Source organism: Meleagris gallopavo, chromosome 22 (genome assembly GCF_000146605.3).
Source record: "Meleagris gallopavo isolate NT-WF06-2002-E0010 breed Aviagen turkey brand Nicholas breeding stock chromosome 22, Turkey_5.1, whole genome shotgun sequence".
Taxonomy (NCBI): Eukaryota; Metazoa; Chordata; class Aves; order Galliformes; family Phasianidae; genus Meleagris; species Meleagris gallopavo.
The window spans coordinates 6463556-6480862 of record NC_015032.2 but is presented as its reverse complement, the minus strand read 5'-3'; the positions used below and the strand labels follow the sequence as shown (position 1 = coordinate 6480862).

Below are 17307 nucleotides of genomic sequence, written 5' to 3'. Positions count from 1 at the left end.
AGGGGTCATATCCCTTTCTCCTCCCAAGGCCTGCAGAGGTGTATCTCTTATACAGAGGTGATGCTATTACTCTGGGTTGGATGAGGGTATCTGAAGTAAGTTCAAACAAGACATTTTTTGTAAGGAAAATATCGAGATTTTCCCGGGAAAGACATTATAATAAAAAGATGAGTATGGATGTAAAAAGCAGAGTGGCTTCCACTATTGCAAATACAAAGCTGGGGGTTGATTTCTGATAGTAGGATGCAAAAAATATGTATTCTTGGTGAAAATTCCCCCAAAAGAAAGGCAACAGAACAGGAAGCTTGCACAGTTCTCTCCCATTTCCAACCATCCTGCAGCACTCAGTGGAGAGAGCAGTGTGCACAGAATGCAGCATCCCTGTGTCACACAGCGAGAGGGGATGGAAGGGGCTTCAAGAAAGCAAGGTTTTAAGTGAGAGATGTTGAGCCCCTTTTCCTCTATGGCCTGAGAGGCTTGCATGAGAGCTGCCTGCTGCAAGCAGGGCCATAGCAGCCGGGCTGCTGCCACCTGCCGCTAACACTGCACGGCACAGCCCTCCCTGCACAGCCTGCTTGCTGCAGGGACCCAACCCAGCGACTTCCAGGAGTCTGCATGCAGCAGAGCCAGAGATTTGTAAAAGGCTGGGAACACCGTAATGCTGGTCCTGCTGAAAACTCATTAAAGTGTTCACATTTTGGGTGTTTACTTTAAAATGTTTGTATTACGAACTTCACCTTAGAAGTTTGTATGGATTTTCCACTCATCTGGCATTGCTTTATTTTTTATACAGTGCCACAGTTCTCTTTTTAGAGGTCAGTGAAAGCTGCCCTAACAAATTTTCAATCAACACTTGAAGATAAGCAAAGCAAACATATTTCCGTGCAGCCTCAAGGATGCAGAAGTTACTCTTGGGGCTGCACCTCAGCCACTGGGCTGCCAAAGGTTTCTGCGCTTCAGATCTGCTCTATATTGTATTGTCAGAACTCAACCCCACACAGAGAGACAGGCACTCATTTTAGACTCTTTAACTGAGGAGAGACAAAGGAAAAGCAGTACTGGCACCATTCTCATGGAGCATACCTCTGTCGTATAGTCCTCTGCTCCGTCGGGGGCTGCAGAGCAGAGCACCAGGTACTGCGTGGCTCCCTGGGCTGCCTTCCAGCTCAGCCTGATGCTGTTGTGGCTCAGCTCGGAGACACGCAGGGAGCGAGGGGCAGACAGAGGCACTGGGAGGGAAATGTGGCAGAAAGACACCTTCAGCACATGAGGTTTGCAGCAGCTCCAGCCCCGAGAGGTGGAGAGCTGGTTTTACAACAACCTGCATCTAACACAGCCACTTGTCAAGGAGTAGGATTAGTTCATTTGCAGCCCAAGGGTGGGAAAGGGACAAGGGTTGGAGAAAATTTCTGTTTGGGGTGTGTTATTCCCATGGCAGGTTGAGCTCAGCACAGTGGTGTCACTTGCAGAATGATGTAGGTGGAGTGGGACACTTGAGGGTCTCTGGTCCAACCTGCTGAGCCAAATTAGAGGAGGTTGCTCAGGGCCTTGTCCAGCCAAGTTTTGAACATCTCCAGAGATGGAGAGAGTTGTAGACAAACCTTCTGAACCAGAGGGAGGGGGAATATATAGCGCCAGGCTCCAGACTGAGGTGGTTGCAAAGGCAGGGCTATGTTCACCTCCCACAAACACACATCAGAGGAACGTTCTCTACTCACGACATACATGTGGAGGTGACGCCTCTCAGCCCATCCCCAACGGCTGTGTCATAAATGGGAAACACTGACACCAGGTACTCTGTGTGCGAGGTCAGGTTGGAAAGCCACAGAGAGGAGACAGCTCCATCCAGAAGCACCTGGAACACAAACGAAGACAGTCAAGTCCAGGAGGTGCCAGCCACTCCACGGCAAAGGAAAAGCTGAAGCAGTCTTCCCTGGCAAGCATGGAGATAGGAGGCTGTTAGCATTCCTGCCCTTGAAGGATTGGATCTGTACAAGCACATAGCACAAGATCCCAGTCATGCTTTCACTGAAGTGAACGGGACAGAACGTGATTCCACGATTGACAGTTTCAGTTGGAAGGGACCTGATGTGATACTCAAGCCCAACTGTCTTACCACTTCAGGGCTAACCAAAAGTTGAAGTGTATGATTAAGGACAATCTGAGGGTTTTCTGATTCTATCTGTCAGAGATGAGCATCCTTGAACACCTTTGTGTACCTGTGTGTGTTCTTTGAGGTGCTTTAGGGAGGGGATAACACTGTGCAAAAGAAAACTGCATGGGTATAACTTGCAGTAGTTCTAGCAACACAGTATTTATCCAATTTCCTCTTCTGCCTTGCCATCCTATCACCTTGTCACATTTGCACTCAGTGTTCAGTTTCCTTTCTGGCTTTAGCTGATATCCCATGCTCATTGCACTCCTACCCTCATCACTCTGCACACCCAGGTCTGCCTGAATTCCCAGCCACTGACTGGAAGGCACTGCAGTGTCCAACAGGTACCTCTTACCTCCTTGGGAGTGCCGCCCTTCGATGGATTGTACACAACCCTGTATTTCTTTGGCGGACTCAGAGGAGGACTCCAGGCCAAGTGCATGCTTTTAGAAGTCACAGCTGATATTTTAAGGTCTGTTGGGCTCAGCTGTGGACCTGTATTTGTAGGGATATCTTTCACAGCTCTACCTGGGAATTAAAAACGCAGTTACTTTCTTGTATTCAGATTTCTCATAGCAAATATACTTTCTAGCTCATAAATACAACTGACATTTTTTAAATCAAACTGCAGTCCCCTTCCCTACAGAGCTGAGAAACTGTTCCAAACTGCTGTAAAATAAATATTTAAGAATTGAGCAAACAGAGAACATAAATACTCCATAGAGAATAATTTGTGCATTCTTCTGGTTGCTGAGAATATTCTTTTCAACAGAAATATGCATTTTTGCCTGAATCCAAAACACGACCCAGCTTTTTTTCAATTATGAAAATCTGTCAAAATGAACCAGAAATTATTTTGACTTCTTTTTTTATGCAACCATCTTTCTTTAGGCTAACCTGTACCTGTAAAAAGATGTCCAATTACATCAAACAGGTACAAATTAATAAGAATGAATCAAATTATGTCTATGTCTATCCACAGACCATTAAAATAAATGTATGCTTGAAAGTTTGTCTTTCCCATTCTCCTTAAGCAAGTCTGAGAGAAGAGAGAGATGGAAATGTGTACGTGATATTTCTCCTGAGAATCTAAGCTAACATCTGGAGTCGTTCTTCACTCTCTTGTACATCATGCAAACTGCCCTCCAGCAAAAAAAAAACGAAAAGAAATATGGTGGTTTTGATTTGAAGATGCCTTGGAGATTACTTAAAGTCTGAGGAAAAAAAAGTGTTTAGATGCTTTGCTGTCTACTCTTCCTACTTCCAGATTTCTTCCATACAACTACTACATTCTCAAATTAGCTCTTTTGCATTGAATTCCTCCTGTTGATTGAAAGAAATGCAGAGAAAAAATGATTGCAACGCATTTTTCACACAGTAGAATAACAAAAATGTAGAATAGAAGCCTCCTGTTCCCTACAATGCTAGTTATTGCCATTAAGTGATTTACAGCCACCAAAAGGTATCCAAGGCCCTAGTGAGGATGGCTGTTGCCTGTACTGGCAAGGATAAGAGCAGATACCTAAACCAAGAGCAAGAGAATGGAAACACCTGCAAGTCCCTCCATGGCTTGCTCACAACAGCAGGGAGTGAGGGTGGAATGGCTGCATCCAGAGAGTCTTGTAAACACCAAGATCACAGCTGAACCTGGCCAAAATGTTGGCAAGGATTGTTTTCAGGCAGCAATAGCACTGAGCAAGGAGATCAGCACAGGAAGGTGCTGAGGAGGTGGCGGAGCTCATGGAGGGAAAGGTACGAAAAAGGATGTTGAGAAAGGAGATTTTTTGATGGCAAGGAAAGCTGATGGTAAGCAGGAGGAAGCTCATCATCACCAAGATTTCACCTCACCTGCACTCTCCTTGCTGCTCCTCTCCTTGATCCTGCTGCAGAGGACCCGGGTGAGCCTGCCAACCAGGGAGCTGAGCAGGGGGAAGTCCAGCACGTTGTACACTGTGAGCTCCAGTGGCTCTGAGGCCACCTGCTTCAGCTCAGCCTCATCTGCGTTCTTCACCCCTACAGACAGCAGAGCACAGGGCTGAGGAAGCTCCTTTAGAGGACAACTTCTGCCTCCTGCTTGGATGTTGGTTGTGGGGATCAACACCAGACAGCTGATTTTGTTTTCCAGTGCTAGCCTTTAGGCCATCTTAGCGCTGCCCGAGTGAGGCAGGGGTCCTTCCCCCTTTGCTCTTGTGATGAGAACTAAGGTGTCTTGGGATTAATTCAGTCTCAGGACCGAACAACACAACCTTCCTTTAGTAAGAAAGGGGAAGCACAGACTCCAGGTGGCACAGTCCAGCAAACAGCTGAGGCTCAGCAGCTACACTCGGTCCATGAAAGAAATCCAAGTGATAGCCAGCTATGTACATACTTGTATGTGCTAAAGCCTTGCTTGTGTGTTCCCGACTTAAATAAGCACATAAAGTGCTGGAGGTTGCAGTTTTAGGAGAGTGTTCTGTGTAACTTTATTGTCTGTGCGTTACTTTTTAGCAGACTTGTTAAGTCATCAAGGACAGAGCTGCTTGAAATCATTTTTTTGTCTCATTATTGCTAACAGACAGTAAAAAGCAGATAATGCTATTATTCAGAAAAACTGGAAGTTCTGAGAGACAGTAATTACAAAGTAATTACAAAATTATCTTGCCTAATTCCACAGCAGAGAATATTGTTCTCATGGCACAGTTTGCTGAGATTGGCAAAGGTCTTTATACATGGAAAGTGTAAAAACTCTTGAGAATGAGTGTTTTTTTTCCCCTAAACTAATGAAATCTCATTTGAAGACGCTACCTGTGCTGAATAAATGAGTTAATTTTCTTCTCAGCCCCAGTGCAACACAGTCCTACTTACTACCTTAGTTTTACAGCTTCAGGATGTTCTTGTCCTCGTTGAGGGAACATGAGCTTCAGCATGAAGAGGGAAGATAGGTTGGCTTGATGTCTGTGATCTTACCAATAGCAAATATCTCTATGCCCACGTTTTTCAAGGTCTGAGCAGCCAGGTTGGCATCATCCTGGGATTTTCCATCAGTCAGGAGGATTACCAATTTCTCAGCTTCCAGCCGGGCACCAGCATCTGGTTTCAGATTTTGTTCCAGGACATGAGTGAGCGCCAGGCCTGGGAAGGAGAACAGATGGATGGTGGGCTACAGCCAACAGACTGCCTCCACCTTTATCCTTCCCTCATTCACTTTGTCCCCAAAGAAAGATGCTATCCCCTGGGAACAAATTCCCCCAACGCAGCCTTGCTGTGATCTGAGAGATGGAGTTACCTGTGAAGGTGTTGCCACCCTTGTAGCGCAGGTTTCTCACTGCCTCCAGCACCTGGTCCCTCGTAGCATAAGCACTCAGATCCCACTCTGTGCGGGGATCGCTGCTGTACTGGGACAGCCCTGGGGAAAGCAAGAGCTATTGACATCGTGCGAGCCAAGGTAGGCTGCAAGAGGAGACCTGTTTTGAGGAGGAGGCGTTGGGCTTGTCATGGGTGGATGACACAAAGCAATGAATTGGAAAGGGAGTGAGCAGACCTGGCTCCTAGCTCTGCTTTTCCCCGTGGTGGTAGTAACCTCTGAGTGGTGCTCTGAAGCATTTTAAGGTCTCAGAGTTATTCAAGAACAAACTAGTAGCTGCAAGGAACAGGAAGGATTTACGTTGCCCTGTTTCACACACAGCCTGGCCAGTGCCATCCACTGGGTTCGGCATCCCTTAGAGCTGGAAGTGGTTATGTTCTCAGCTGAGACCAAAGAAACCCCAGTGTGGCATTGCCACCCCGCCTTTGTGTCATACTCTGTAGGCTGAGCATCCCATCAGAAGGAGACAGCAAACTCCAAGCATATCTCAGCATCAATCCGGTGCTCCCCAACACCCGGCCTGCTGCTGCCCACATACTGCTTTTGTTCACCGTGCAGCTCTTTCCTACAGCCACTAGAGGCCAGAGCTTGCTACCAGATGGGAAAGTTGTCAAGATCGATGCACAGAATCCAGCCAAAAGGAATAAAAACTCCCTAGGGCAGCACGATAACACAGAAACAGAGACCAAGGTCTCTTCTGGAGGCATTTCCCAAGGTCAGGAAACAGGAAAGACTCCTACCTACTCTTATCTTGTCTTGGGCAATATTGAATGGGGAAATCAAAGCGCTCAGGAACTCCTTAATGAGCTTGAAATTGTTGCGCCCAATGCTCCATGATCCATCCACAAGCAGGACAATATCGGTCATTGCAGACGTGTCACACTGGAACTGGTAACCTGTGGAGAAACAATGTTTGATATGGAGAGAAGCAATTGCAAAGGAGGAAAAGTATTTCAGTTTCAAGATGCGAAGCAAGTCTGCAGTGCAAAGCCTTGGACCATCTGCCAGCCCGACACATCCCAGCATCTTGGGAAAACCACATGGCTAAGGGCAACATAACTCACTAACAAGAAGCTGAGCAGTGAGTAGCAACCTTTCTGTTAAAGAAAGTGTTAAACCCATTGGGAAGTGCGTGCCTAGGCCAAGCATTGCTCTCTGCAAGCTGTCAGCTCCATTACATCTCAGCCCCAGCCCTTGCTTCCCTTTTATCTAGCCTAAGTCTCCAAAAGAATTGCAGGTGATCGCTTAATAACATTCCATTGTGAGATCCCCTGTGGGCTATAATTATTTCCTGGTGTTATATTGAATCCAATCTCTCTGCAAAAATCTTCATCCCAGGTACTCAAGGACTGCCTTTCTCTTCATCCCAGGCACGCAGCTTAACGGAGGATAAGATGGGGCATGTTGATGATTGAATGTATCTTCCCTGAATATTTTTCAGATGCAGAATTTTCCATCTTTGGTAGAGGGAGATAGTACCATCCAACTGCACTGAGATGCAAACGGTCAGTCTCCTATCTCTTCTCATAACCATGAATTTCTACTGTTATCAAGGGACCAAAGAGGGATGTTCTAGCCAATCCCCCTCCCACCACTTCAAAAGTGCTGTGAGCCATTCAGGTGGAGGATCTAAAGTTTCAGCAAGGATCAGTTAGCTGGGAGATGTTAAGAACAAGACCAGGAGGCCAGCGTGTGCTGGAGAATGATAACTTGTATGGGTAAGTCTGAAGCAGGAAGAGGTGGTAACATGCATAGAAAGAACAGTGGGAAATCATTCATTAAAAAACTCTTTCCCCTTGTGAAGGAATTTTTGTCTTAGCTCCAGATTTCCTTTATATCTGTAACGCTTTGCAGAACTCCGAACTCTTTCAGTGATCCTTGGCAGCTCTCCAAAGCATGATCTAGCAAATAAGAGCAGCAGCACCACTCATGCTCCCTTGGTGACAGAGAGACAGCTGGAAGGATTGTGTTTAGCAATCATTAGAGAAAACAGTGGGGGACAGAGAGCAGGACACGCTTGAAACAGCTCTCACCTCTCCTCAGTGAATCCCTTGTGGGTTTGTCTTTTCCTAGAGACTCTCGCTCCACGTTTGCAGTGGTACGCTGGGATGACTTTGTGGTTGGTGATGGTGTTTGTGTCACACCAACACTGGGCTGGCTCCTCGTGGTTTCTCCTGAGCCCTTGGGCTGAGTCCCTTTGTGCCTTTTCTTTTCAGCTCTGTCCTTTGCTGTGCTCCAAAAAGAAAAAGAATACATTTTCCCTTCCTATGTTATTGCCTTGCCATCTCCTCCAACCATTGGCCGATTTCAGCCATATTTGAGGATTCAGGGATCACAAAAATCCTACAGAGTTTATGAAAATAGGCAGTAAAATAGAGGAGGTTCTGTTCTTCAACTACAGCCATGGGGGACAGAGCATCTGAGATTATGGCACCTTTAGCCCTGGTGCTCAGCAAGCAGCTCATTCCCCAGGGAGCAGTGCTCAGCTGAAAGATGTGGCTGTAGGTGCTAAACTTGAATACTTGCCAGTCCCAGGCATCCATGGATGTGCTTCACTGGGCTGGCATGAGGGGCAAATATTTTTAGGCTGGTTACTGTGTTTTAGTATTTAAGAGGTACGTCTAGTGGTTGGCAGTCCTGCCCATGGCAAGGGGTTGGAGCTCGATGATCTATAAGGCCTCTTCCAGCCTAAGCCATTCTAAGATTCTATGAACAAGCAAGGTACAAGACTGAGCCCCATGTATTACTGAATGAATGTCCCAAACAGAGTAGATCCCTTGAAGATCACATTTCCATAGCTCATATGTGCACATAGCAAGGCAGAGGCCCCAGATCACTCTGTGCACCCACCTGGATGTGTCAGGATGGTGCTCAAGGGTGGTGGAGCAGTCTCCATCCCCAGGCTCTGCTCCGCTGTTGAGCTGCCCACAGAGGTGAGATTCTTTCCTGGTGCAGCTCCTGAGTTTCTTCGGTTATTTCTAGACTGGGATGCATTTTTAAGATCCTCTACTATAGAAATCACAAATACAGGAAGGAGGAGTCAATCCATATGGGTCTGTGAGTCATGGTCCACCCCTTATCCCATCGGTGTTCACCATCTCCCCTTTCCAAGCCTCCAACAAAATAGTAATGGGCTTCGTTAGTACTATGGGGACACTGAATGTAAGAAAATATATCCCTTTACAATAAGGGTGGTGAGGCACCGGCTGAGGTTGTCCAGAGAGGCAGTGCCCCATCTCTGGAGGCACTCACAATCAGGGCTTTGAGCACTGATGGAGCTGTGCGGGTTCCTGTTCACTACAGGGGAGTTGGTCCAAATGGCTTTTAAAGCTCTCTTCCAATTCAAACAAATTCTTGATTCTATTATTTATCTGCCAGAGGGCAAGCTCTGAGGAGTCACATCTCCAAGAGCTCTCAGAATGATAAAATGTAGATCTTTCTACTTACTCACAAATTTCCGCTTAGCGAATAAGGCTTCCTGGGAGCCATTGAGCACATAGACCTGCAGCGTGTATTCCTTGGTAGGACTCAGCCCCCCCACCGTGGCTTTGGGAGTCTTTGTTTTCAGCATGACTTCTTGCTCCGAGTCCCCTGAGGTGGGATGAAGCCACGGTTCAGAAACTGTTTGAGCTTACATTTAAGCTGACAATAGCAGAAATACCACCGAAATGCAGAGAATGTATGTCTGGGGACATCAATCAATTCTAATTTAATTTTTAATTCTGTGGATCTCTGCTTTCAGAGCTGAGAAAGTCTTTTAAAAAGCCCTGATACATGGTTCAAATGGAAAACCAGTTCCCACCTAGCACTAGTGTGACTCCCACTGACTTCTCAAAGAACAGCTGACCGAAAGGCCAGTTCCCAGAGGATGAAGGTTGGGCAAACACCACTTATAGAAACATCTAACCAAGTGATGTCCTTGAGGTCATTCGTGACAAAGTGAGGAAGTGCTCCGATATCTCCTGAGTTCTGTCCTGGCCCTTGGGACTCATTGTACTTAATGCAGTTGTTCTTGCTGTGTTCCCTCTGCAAACCTCATCTCTCCCTAACAGAAGATGTCCTCTGCACAGCAAGGAGCAGATAAAGCAAGGCAGCCTCTGTTACGAGGGGTGGTATGGAGAAATTTTGGACCAGAAGAACAAAGCAAAGGGAGGGAGGCAAAGCAGCTCCCTAAAATCATCTGAGTAAGAAAGGTGTGTGAGCCTTTAAATGTGGGAATGGATGCATTTCTGATCTCATCACCCTTAGGGCTGGAAATGGAGCTCCCCAGCCCACACATGGGGAAAGCCTCAGGCGTGCTCAGCGTGAGGATTCCCCGCGTTCCCGGGATGCCCATCGCTCCCTGCCAGGGGAGGAATGAGAAACCTCCAGCACCGGCTGGGCAAACAGCTGGGGGCTGAGCTAAAAGCAGGCAGATGGGCACAAGCTAAGGTTGCACCCGGATGCTGCTCCCCCACGAGGACGCGGTGCCCTTCCTGCAGTGCCTTTCTGGAGTCAGAAGTCGGGGAGAGCTGGAGCTCATCCAGGGCAGGGAGCCACGGGCTGAGCATCCCCTGGGCCAAGGACATCCCGTCCCTGAGGATGAGACAAACAGGATCCCTGTAGTGACAGGGTTATAACCATTGCTCCGTGAACTTGTTTTCTGTCTTCCTCTCCACTTTGGGCAACAAATATTCAATGGTGCAGACAAGGAGAAAGAGCATCCAGCAAATACTCAAGGCCAGACAGAAGCTGGGGGCCCGTCCCTCGCTCAGAGCAATCTGCTGGGTAGCACATACCTGCCATGGGCTTTACCCGCACTTTGTAGCCATTGATGTTTCCTTCGGTTTCTTTCCATTTCATCTGGAGCCTGTCTTCTGAAAGGACTGTGAGTTTCAGCCGGCCTGACCCTGAGGAGGAGGAGAGATGCTCATCCTGCTGTGGGTGCAATTCCTCCCTCTGCACACATTCACACATGCATGAAACCCCCCCATGTGCTACTTCTACTAAAGACACGAGGACAGCTGCTGTGCAAATGGAACCTTCATCATCCCATACAAGCACTCAGCATCCCCTGACATTGCACAGCCACTTCTGCTGTCCCTGGACCAGGAAACACATCGCTGCAAATCCACCCTCCATCCTATGCTAAGGGGCAGCTTCTCTGGGTGAGCCCTCACTACGTGCTGCTGCAAATGAGGAAAACAGCAAAGCAGCCAGAGTTCCTCTTTGCTCCTCTCACGCTGCAAGTCTTTACTGGGAGCCTTCATGGCACATATGTAGTTCCAGCAAGGGTTTTGGTGCAAATGTCTGAAATAGAAGGGAAGGGAATAGATACAAGGAGTCAATGAAGCTCTGTGATGAACTCAGGGTGCTGAAAAATACAGAAATTCCCATGAATGCCATCCTTATGCAGAAAGATTGTTTAGGAGGAAGCTCCAGGGATCAGCTGGGTTTAGAGAGGAAAGAAAAAAAAAAAAAGAAAGAGAGAAAAGGAGAGAAAACCTGATAAAGTGTAACTAACACCTCCTGGCAGGGCTGTAACTCACGGGCACCAGCTTGCATTGGTTTGCTGCAGGGATCAGTGAACTGAAATGACAAATCCTGATGAAAAAAATAGTATCAGACAAGGTAAAAAGAAGAAAGAGCACATTCTCTTATCAGCTCCAAATTTCTCAGAGATCTTTTAAAGCCCTGCTAAATGTCTCAACCCATGTGTCAGCCTTTGAATCAGTGATCCCTCAGTGAAATACAGTCACACTGTCATACAAATGTCACTGTATGAAACATTCCCACTTGACTAGCTGTAGGGTGGCAACTCAGCAGATTTGTCTCCCTTCTTCCCTGCTCCTGCACCTACAGCTGTCTTTCCAGCAGGCTCCTTCATGTGCAATGAGCAACTGCCTCCTTTGCACAGTAATAATATATGCCCTCAAATGCCCACCTCACTGGCAGCTGTTACCAATCTCTTGCTAATGGCCTCACATTGTGCCAGGGGAGAGTCAGGATGGATGTTAGGAAACATTTACTCCTAGAAAGAGCAGTGATGCAGTGGCACAGCTGCCCAGGGGGTGGTGGGGTCACTGTCCCTGGAGGTGTCCCAGAGCTGTGGGATGTGGGCAGTGACAAGGTGGGGTGGGCTGGGATTGGACTTGGGGATTTGGAGCTCTTTTCCAACCTTCATGATTCTATGATTCTTTCCCTTTCTCACTACTTATTAAATATATATATGTATATATATAAAGCTTAAGGTGACCTGGAGCATCATAGAATGGCCTGGGTTGAAAAGGACCACAATGATCATTGAGTTTCAACCCCCCTGCTGTGTGCAGGGTCGCCAACCACCAGACCAGGCTGTCCAGAGCCACATCCAGCCTGGCCTTGAATGCCTCCAGGGATGGGGCATCCACAACCTCCTTGGGCAACCTGTTCCAGTGCTGCACCACCCTCTGTGTCAAAACTCATGCTCAGCACTGGCACACTGTGTGTTCTGTAGGACTCCACATGTTCCTATTTTGGTCTTGCATGGTGTCAGACATCTCCCAACATCTCTGCATGAAGTCACAGCCCAGGAAAGCAGTGGGAGCTGGCAGCAAGGACTTGCTTGGCTCAACCCAGCATCTGTGCCTCAGCCTCTCCTTGTGGAAACTTCCTGTGTGCTGTCCAACAAGCAGACAACTATTTTGGGGAAACAAAGCTCAAATTCACATCTCACCCCATGCAAATGTGAAGAAGAAGAAAGAAAACATGGGGAAGAGGGGTGAGGGGCGAAATCAAATCTCAGAATCGTGCCGAAGAGAAGTGATAAAAGATCATGCAACAATGAGGGGAATTCATAGAGGAAACATGAAACTGTCTTCTTCTGGACAAATGTGGTCCAGCTCCTTGGCCATCGCTCTAGGAGCCCAGAAGTTAAAAAGGCAAGAATGTCCCCAGAGAGATCAGAAAGGACAGCATCCTCTGAAGCTCCATTATGTGCTGGATGCAAATGAAGCCCGGTGCCATGAAAGCCCCACTGTTTCTCTGCTCTGTGTTGGATGCGTGCTCTCTGATGCTGTAACCTTGCTCTCCAGCTGATGGAGAGCAAAGCCCAGACACACTGTGTGGAAGATGCACAGCACAGAGATAAGTCTGTCCTGAACATGACGTGCCATCACCTCTCAGGAAAACCTTGTGGTGATCCCTCATATGGGTGGTTCATATGGAATAGAAAGGTGGAAGGGAAATGGTGAGTGCTATAGGTATCTTCTGCTCATTTATGGCAGTGCAGGAGCTCTACATGCTACAGCAGGATGCACATCATGTACTCTCTTACCCAGATGTCACACATCACCATGTAGCTCCACAGTTTCACAGTGCAGGACAGACGTGACAATGAACAGAAGCAACAGTTTTTTCTTTCTGTTTCTCAAGCTCTGTTAGCAGACCCCACAAGCATCCTTTCCTGCTTAGACAGACTGAAATGCATCCCCAGTGCAAGGGAGAGGCACTCTGAGCTTCTGCCAGAGATGAGAACAGGCATTGCAGAGTGGGGTGGGATGGAGACATTCTCCTAGCACTGGCTCCCTGATTCTCCCTGATTATAAAAAACCTCCTATTGCTCTTTACATATGGGAATACACTGCTTGGAGCTTCCCCACTAGAAGGGCTGGCAGCTCAGCCCAGGTTCAGGCCCAGTGCCCCCCCAGAGCAGGGCAGGAGAGCTCCTTACCTTGCCCCCCTCGTCCCCAGACGTGGCTCGCCACAGGCAGGCAGGCAAAAAAGAAGCAGGTGCGAATCAGCATGGTGAGCAGGACCTGTGAGAGCAAGCAGCAGGAAGAAGAGGCTCCAGTTACTTTTCACCATGCCAAAACCCACCTCAATCAGCTAGTTCTGCCACACTGCAAGCCCTGCTGCTCTCTGCAGGGATGTCAGTAGTGACCATCCGGGCTTTGTTATGGTACTGGGAACTGAAGCTTGCTGCTGTAATGGACTTTGTTATTGTTTTTATTTTTTGTTTTGTTTCTGTTTAATTTTCTTCTCCAGCCCCCCAACAAAGGAGCCATGAGCGGAGATACACAACTTTTTCCATCACTGACAGCACTTAGTGGTGAAGCTCACATTCAACTTTTCTGCAATTCCTAGATATTATTTTATATTACTGGTCTCTTCAATACAGCTGCTCAGCTCCTCGGACCAGAACCAAAACAAGTTTGTACATCTGATGGGGAGGAGGCTTCAATCCAGTGCTCTTCTCAGCTGGCTGGGTTTCCAGTGATCACAATAAAGCAATTAAACAGCAGAAGAGGTACCACTCAATTTATGTCATCAGCTTAGGAATGAGAGTTTCATTTATTATATATGGTGGAGTTCCTGAGCAGTCACATCCAGGGTGCACTGGGATGGTCTTGTTACGACTTGCTGAACAAGACTGAAATGCAATTACGGACATTATAAAGGCAGAGAATCAGTTTGACTTAGAAATACCCCCTGTGACATCCCCAGGGCTGGTAGCTAAGGACAGCAACCCCTCGGAACTCACCCTATGGCTCACAGACCTCGAGGACCTTCTGTTGTCTTTGCTAGCCTGGACTTAGGTAGGTGTCATTTGGGACAGAAAAGTCAGGTCATCATAAAACCACTTTAACACGTAGATGCAGAGCCTCCCCGTGGCCTCAGCCTCAATTTTTAAAACATATGCTGATGTTTTTTTGCATCATTGGCATCTGTCATTTCTGTGCTACGCAATTGCTTTTGGCAGAACCAGACCATACACAAGTTTCCTCCTCTGCAGTGACATTTCACTTCCCTTCATTCTGATGGACAGGTATTTACAGGCTCCTGGCAAATGCCTGTATCTCTTCTGATATGTCAGCTTTAAAGTGATTTCAGGGAAAAATAAATATGCAGGAGTGACCTAGCCATGATCTCCTGGGTTTAAAATCAGTTCAAAATTGCTGTAAGAATGAATGGAAAAATACACTGCAAGTTATAACAGATAGATGTTAACCATTCTCCCCCTGCACACACACTCATGTATGATACTCAGTCTGTGATTATTTTTTTTGATTGAAGATCAAGTTATACGGAACAACTGCGGTGTAACTGAAGCCCCTGGCCATGGGAAACACTTGCCTTTTTCCAGCTAACAAGATGAAGTCATCGCTCATAAACAGAAGCATATTACAGGTGGGCTCTGCGATCTGTGTTCTCAAAAAGAGCAAAGCCTGCTCTTCCTGCAGGGGTAAATATGGCAATGGGAAGAGAGGAGCTTGCATTTCTCAAAAAATTCCCTGACTTGAGGTCTTATTTGTCCCATTCTGCAATGGCACTGCATTTCTGTGCCACCTCCCTACGGCTCTGCTGGCAAACAGGACTCCAGCTCAGCACTGTGTTGGGTAGAATATTTACGTTAACCAGGGTTATGTGGGATCCAGTGAAATAAGCACATGGGCATCTGCAACCTGCACTGAGCTGCAAAATCAGAGCCAGCAAGGAGCTTTCACCTGGATGTGCCAGATATTAACCCAGGTTACACTCAGTAAGTCCCAGCAGTGTAGCTGTCACAATGTCACAGCACTGTGGCTGAAGCAAGGACTTCATCTCTGCTTTCTATGTCAGAGGCAAAACCCTCAGCACTTCTTCTCCAAATTTCATTTTTCTATCCATAAATCAAGAAGAACAAAAGCAGTGGTTTTAAATGGTGGAAGATGAGAGCTGGAGAACCTGCTGCTTCCTTGTGCCATAGGGATACTTGCTGGACCCCAAATCCCACCCATTTCTGCCTTTCCCATCCATTTCCCACCCTTTGCATCCACTTTTGCCCCTTTGGTGGCACCATGGCCAGACTGAGCTGCAGACCCCAGACCAGGGGACCACGATGACATCAGCCCAGCAGAGCACAGGGAGCTGCCTGCACGCCAGTGCCTCTCTCCCATTACTTGTTTGGGGAAAGAATTTGGAGACAGCAACATATGGAGCAAGTGGTGAGTATTTCCAGGGCCTGGAAAATGGGAGGGGGACACGCACTACTTCCCGTTAGTCCCAGCTGTGTGCTCAGAGGGGATTTGGAGATTAAGGCCGTCTGAGATCCCCTTATTTGTGCAGGAAATTATAAGAACAGCCACTTCAATTAAAGAAAAAAAAAAAAACACAAAAAAACAATGATTTTATGCAGAAATATCCCTGCTGCATTTTTAAGTTGGTGAGGATGTAGGAGCAGTGTGAATTCTTTCCGCCCTCCGCAGCCCCATAAACCAGCTGATAGTTTGGGGATGTTCCCATTGTTATCCCAGAGGAGATCCCAGCCCTGCACAGAATTGTTGGCAGTGATGTCACCTCGTAGCCCTGCATGCAGGCAGTGGCAGGGATCTCCCCGAGGTGCCCCCTGCCCGCTGCAGGAGCCCACATTCCCTGAGCACTTTCCTAGTTAAGGAACCGACAACAGATGAAGAAAACCTGTATTCATCAAACCCTGTCTGTTCTTGCCTGCAAATCTTCTGTACTTATTTCACTACTGAGCAAAAATCATCAGTTCCTCTCCACATTAGTCTCAAAAAAGTAAGGTCTGCTGAGAGGCATGGACCAGGAAGGTCTAGGAACTTTGGCTTGCTGCAGACCCACACCATGCCTGCAGGTGGAAGAAACGCGCCCTGAGCTGCCACTGCCAGCATCACCAGCACCCCTTTGGCATAAATTCCCTGCAAGTTTTAATCTGTGAGCCACAAAAGAAAAGGAAAATCAAACCACATCCATCACTGCAAAAAAAAAAAAAAAAAAAAAAGATTAGCTCTCTATAAGGCAGTCCTGGTGACATTCACAACTGAACTGCAGCAAACACAAGACCTGAGGCCACCCCTCTGCAGCACAGCCAGTGCTGCCTTGAGCGTCCCATGGCTGGGAACCCTCTCAGAGCCCCCTGCTACCCACACGTGCCCCAAAACAACGCAGCCTCCCTGACCTCCCCTGCACATCAAGCACCAGCAAGGAGCAAAGCACAGACCTGTTGGAGCGGCTCTCCGGAGGCAGTTTGGATCCTGCTACATTCTCAGACGTTGGGGAAGGAGCCCCAGCGCCTCGCTGCACGTCGGCGTGCTTGGAGAGATCTCAACAGAGAGAGCTCAGTCCCAGAGTCAGTGCAGTTAAGGGAGGGGAGGGAGGGAGGAAGGAAGGGGGAGAGGGACAGAGATTCCCCCACCTCCCTTCTGCACCGTGCAGCAGAGCGGTGGCCCGGACACGTGGCTCAATAAAGCATGCAAGGAAAGCACGAGCCTGTGTCTGTAAATCACAATGAACGGCACGGAGTGCTCGTGTTATCTCAGTGCTAAACCTCCATCTAGGAAGCTGCTTGCTGATTTCCTAGAGAGCAGCAAGAAGCTGTGCCTCCCACCCTCTGTCATAATCCCAGGGATGAACTCAGCCCAGCCACATTCACATCCCATTAAGTATTTCTGAGAGCCCAGAGCTTGTGCTGAAGGCCAATTGTGTTGCGTTTGGATAAGGGAATTAAGCACATCTGGAGGCTCCGTGAGGCCAGGAGCTGATTCATGAGCTGGAGAGCAAGCAGTGCCTGCAGCCCTGACCTTTGGCTGCACAACCCTGGAGAACCAAGGCTTCATCCGAAACCTTTTGTCCTCACTGCCACAAATGGGACAACTGATAGTGGTGTTTCTCCTCCCTGCTGCAGACTCCATTTGCAGGTAGATCTCTGGTGACTGTTGGCATCGGCCTTGCGTGGCAACAGTGAGCTTCAGGAAATGTGCACTGCTCACTCTCCAGGAAATGGGCAGCTTTGGGAGTGTTGGAAGGAAGAAAATCAAAGCTTCTAAATATTTTTACACAATAAACAAAC

General features: G+C 47.7%; 1 protein-coding gene across 1 annotated transcript in view; it reads right to left on the bottom strand.

The window, feature by feature from the left end:
• The window catches only part of COL20A1 (collagen type XX alpha 1 chain), a 31889-nt gene extending 15052 nt beyond the window's left edge, over positions 1-16837 (bottom strand). Inside the window, exons 1-13 of the mRNA XM_010722406.2 lie at positions 16459-16837; positions 13189-13273; positions 10277-10387; positions 8946-9089; positions 8349-8507; positions 7532-7726; positions 6239-6394; positions 5421-5540; positions 5102-5266; positions 4004-4168; positions 2511-2683; positions 1726-1855; positions 1084-1229 (exon numbers count right to left, since the gene is read on the bottom strand). Of these exons, the coding sequence (XP_010720708.1) occupies positions 1084-1229; positions 1726-1855; positions 2511-2683; positions 4004-4168; positions 5102-5266; positions 5421-5540; positions 6239-6394; positions 7532-7726; positions 8349-8507; positions 8946-9089; positions 10277-10387; positions 13189-13261 (1737 nt within the window). The 5' untranslated portion in view covers positions 13262-13273; positions 16459-16837. The remainder of the gene's footprint in view (positions 1-1083; positions 1230-1725; positions 1856-2510; positions 2684-4003; positions 4169-5101; positions 5267-5420; positions 5541-6238; positions 6395-7531; positions 7727-8348; positions 8508-8945; positions 9090-10276; positions 10388-13188; positions 13274-16458) is intronic.
• Between the last annotated feature and the right edge of the window lie 470 nt (positions 16838-17307).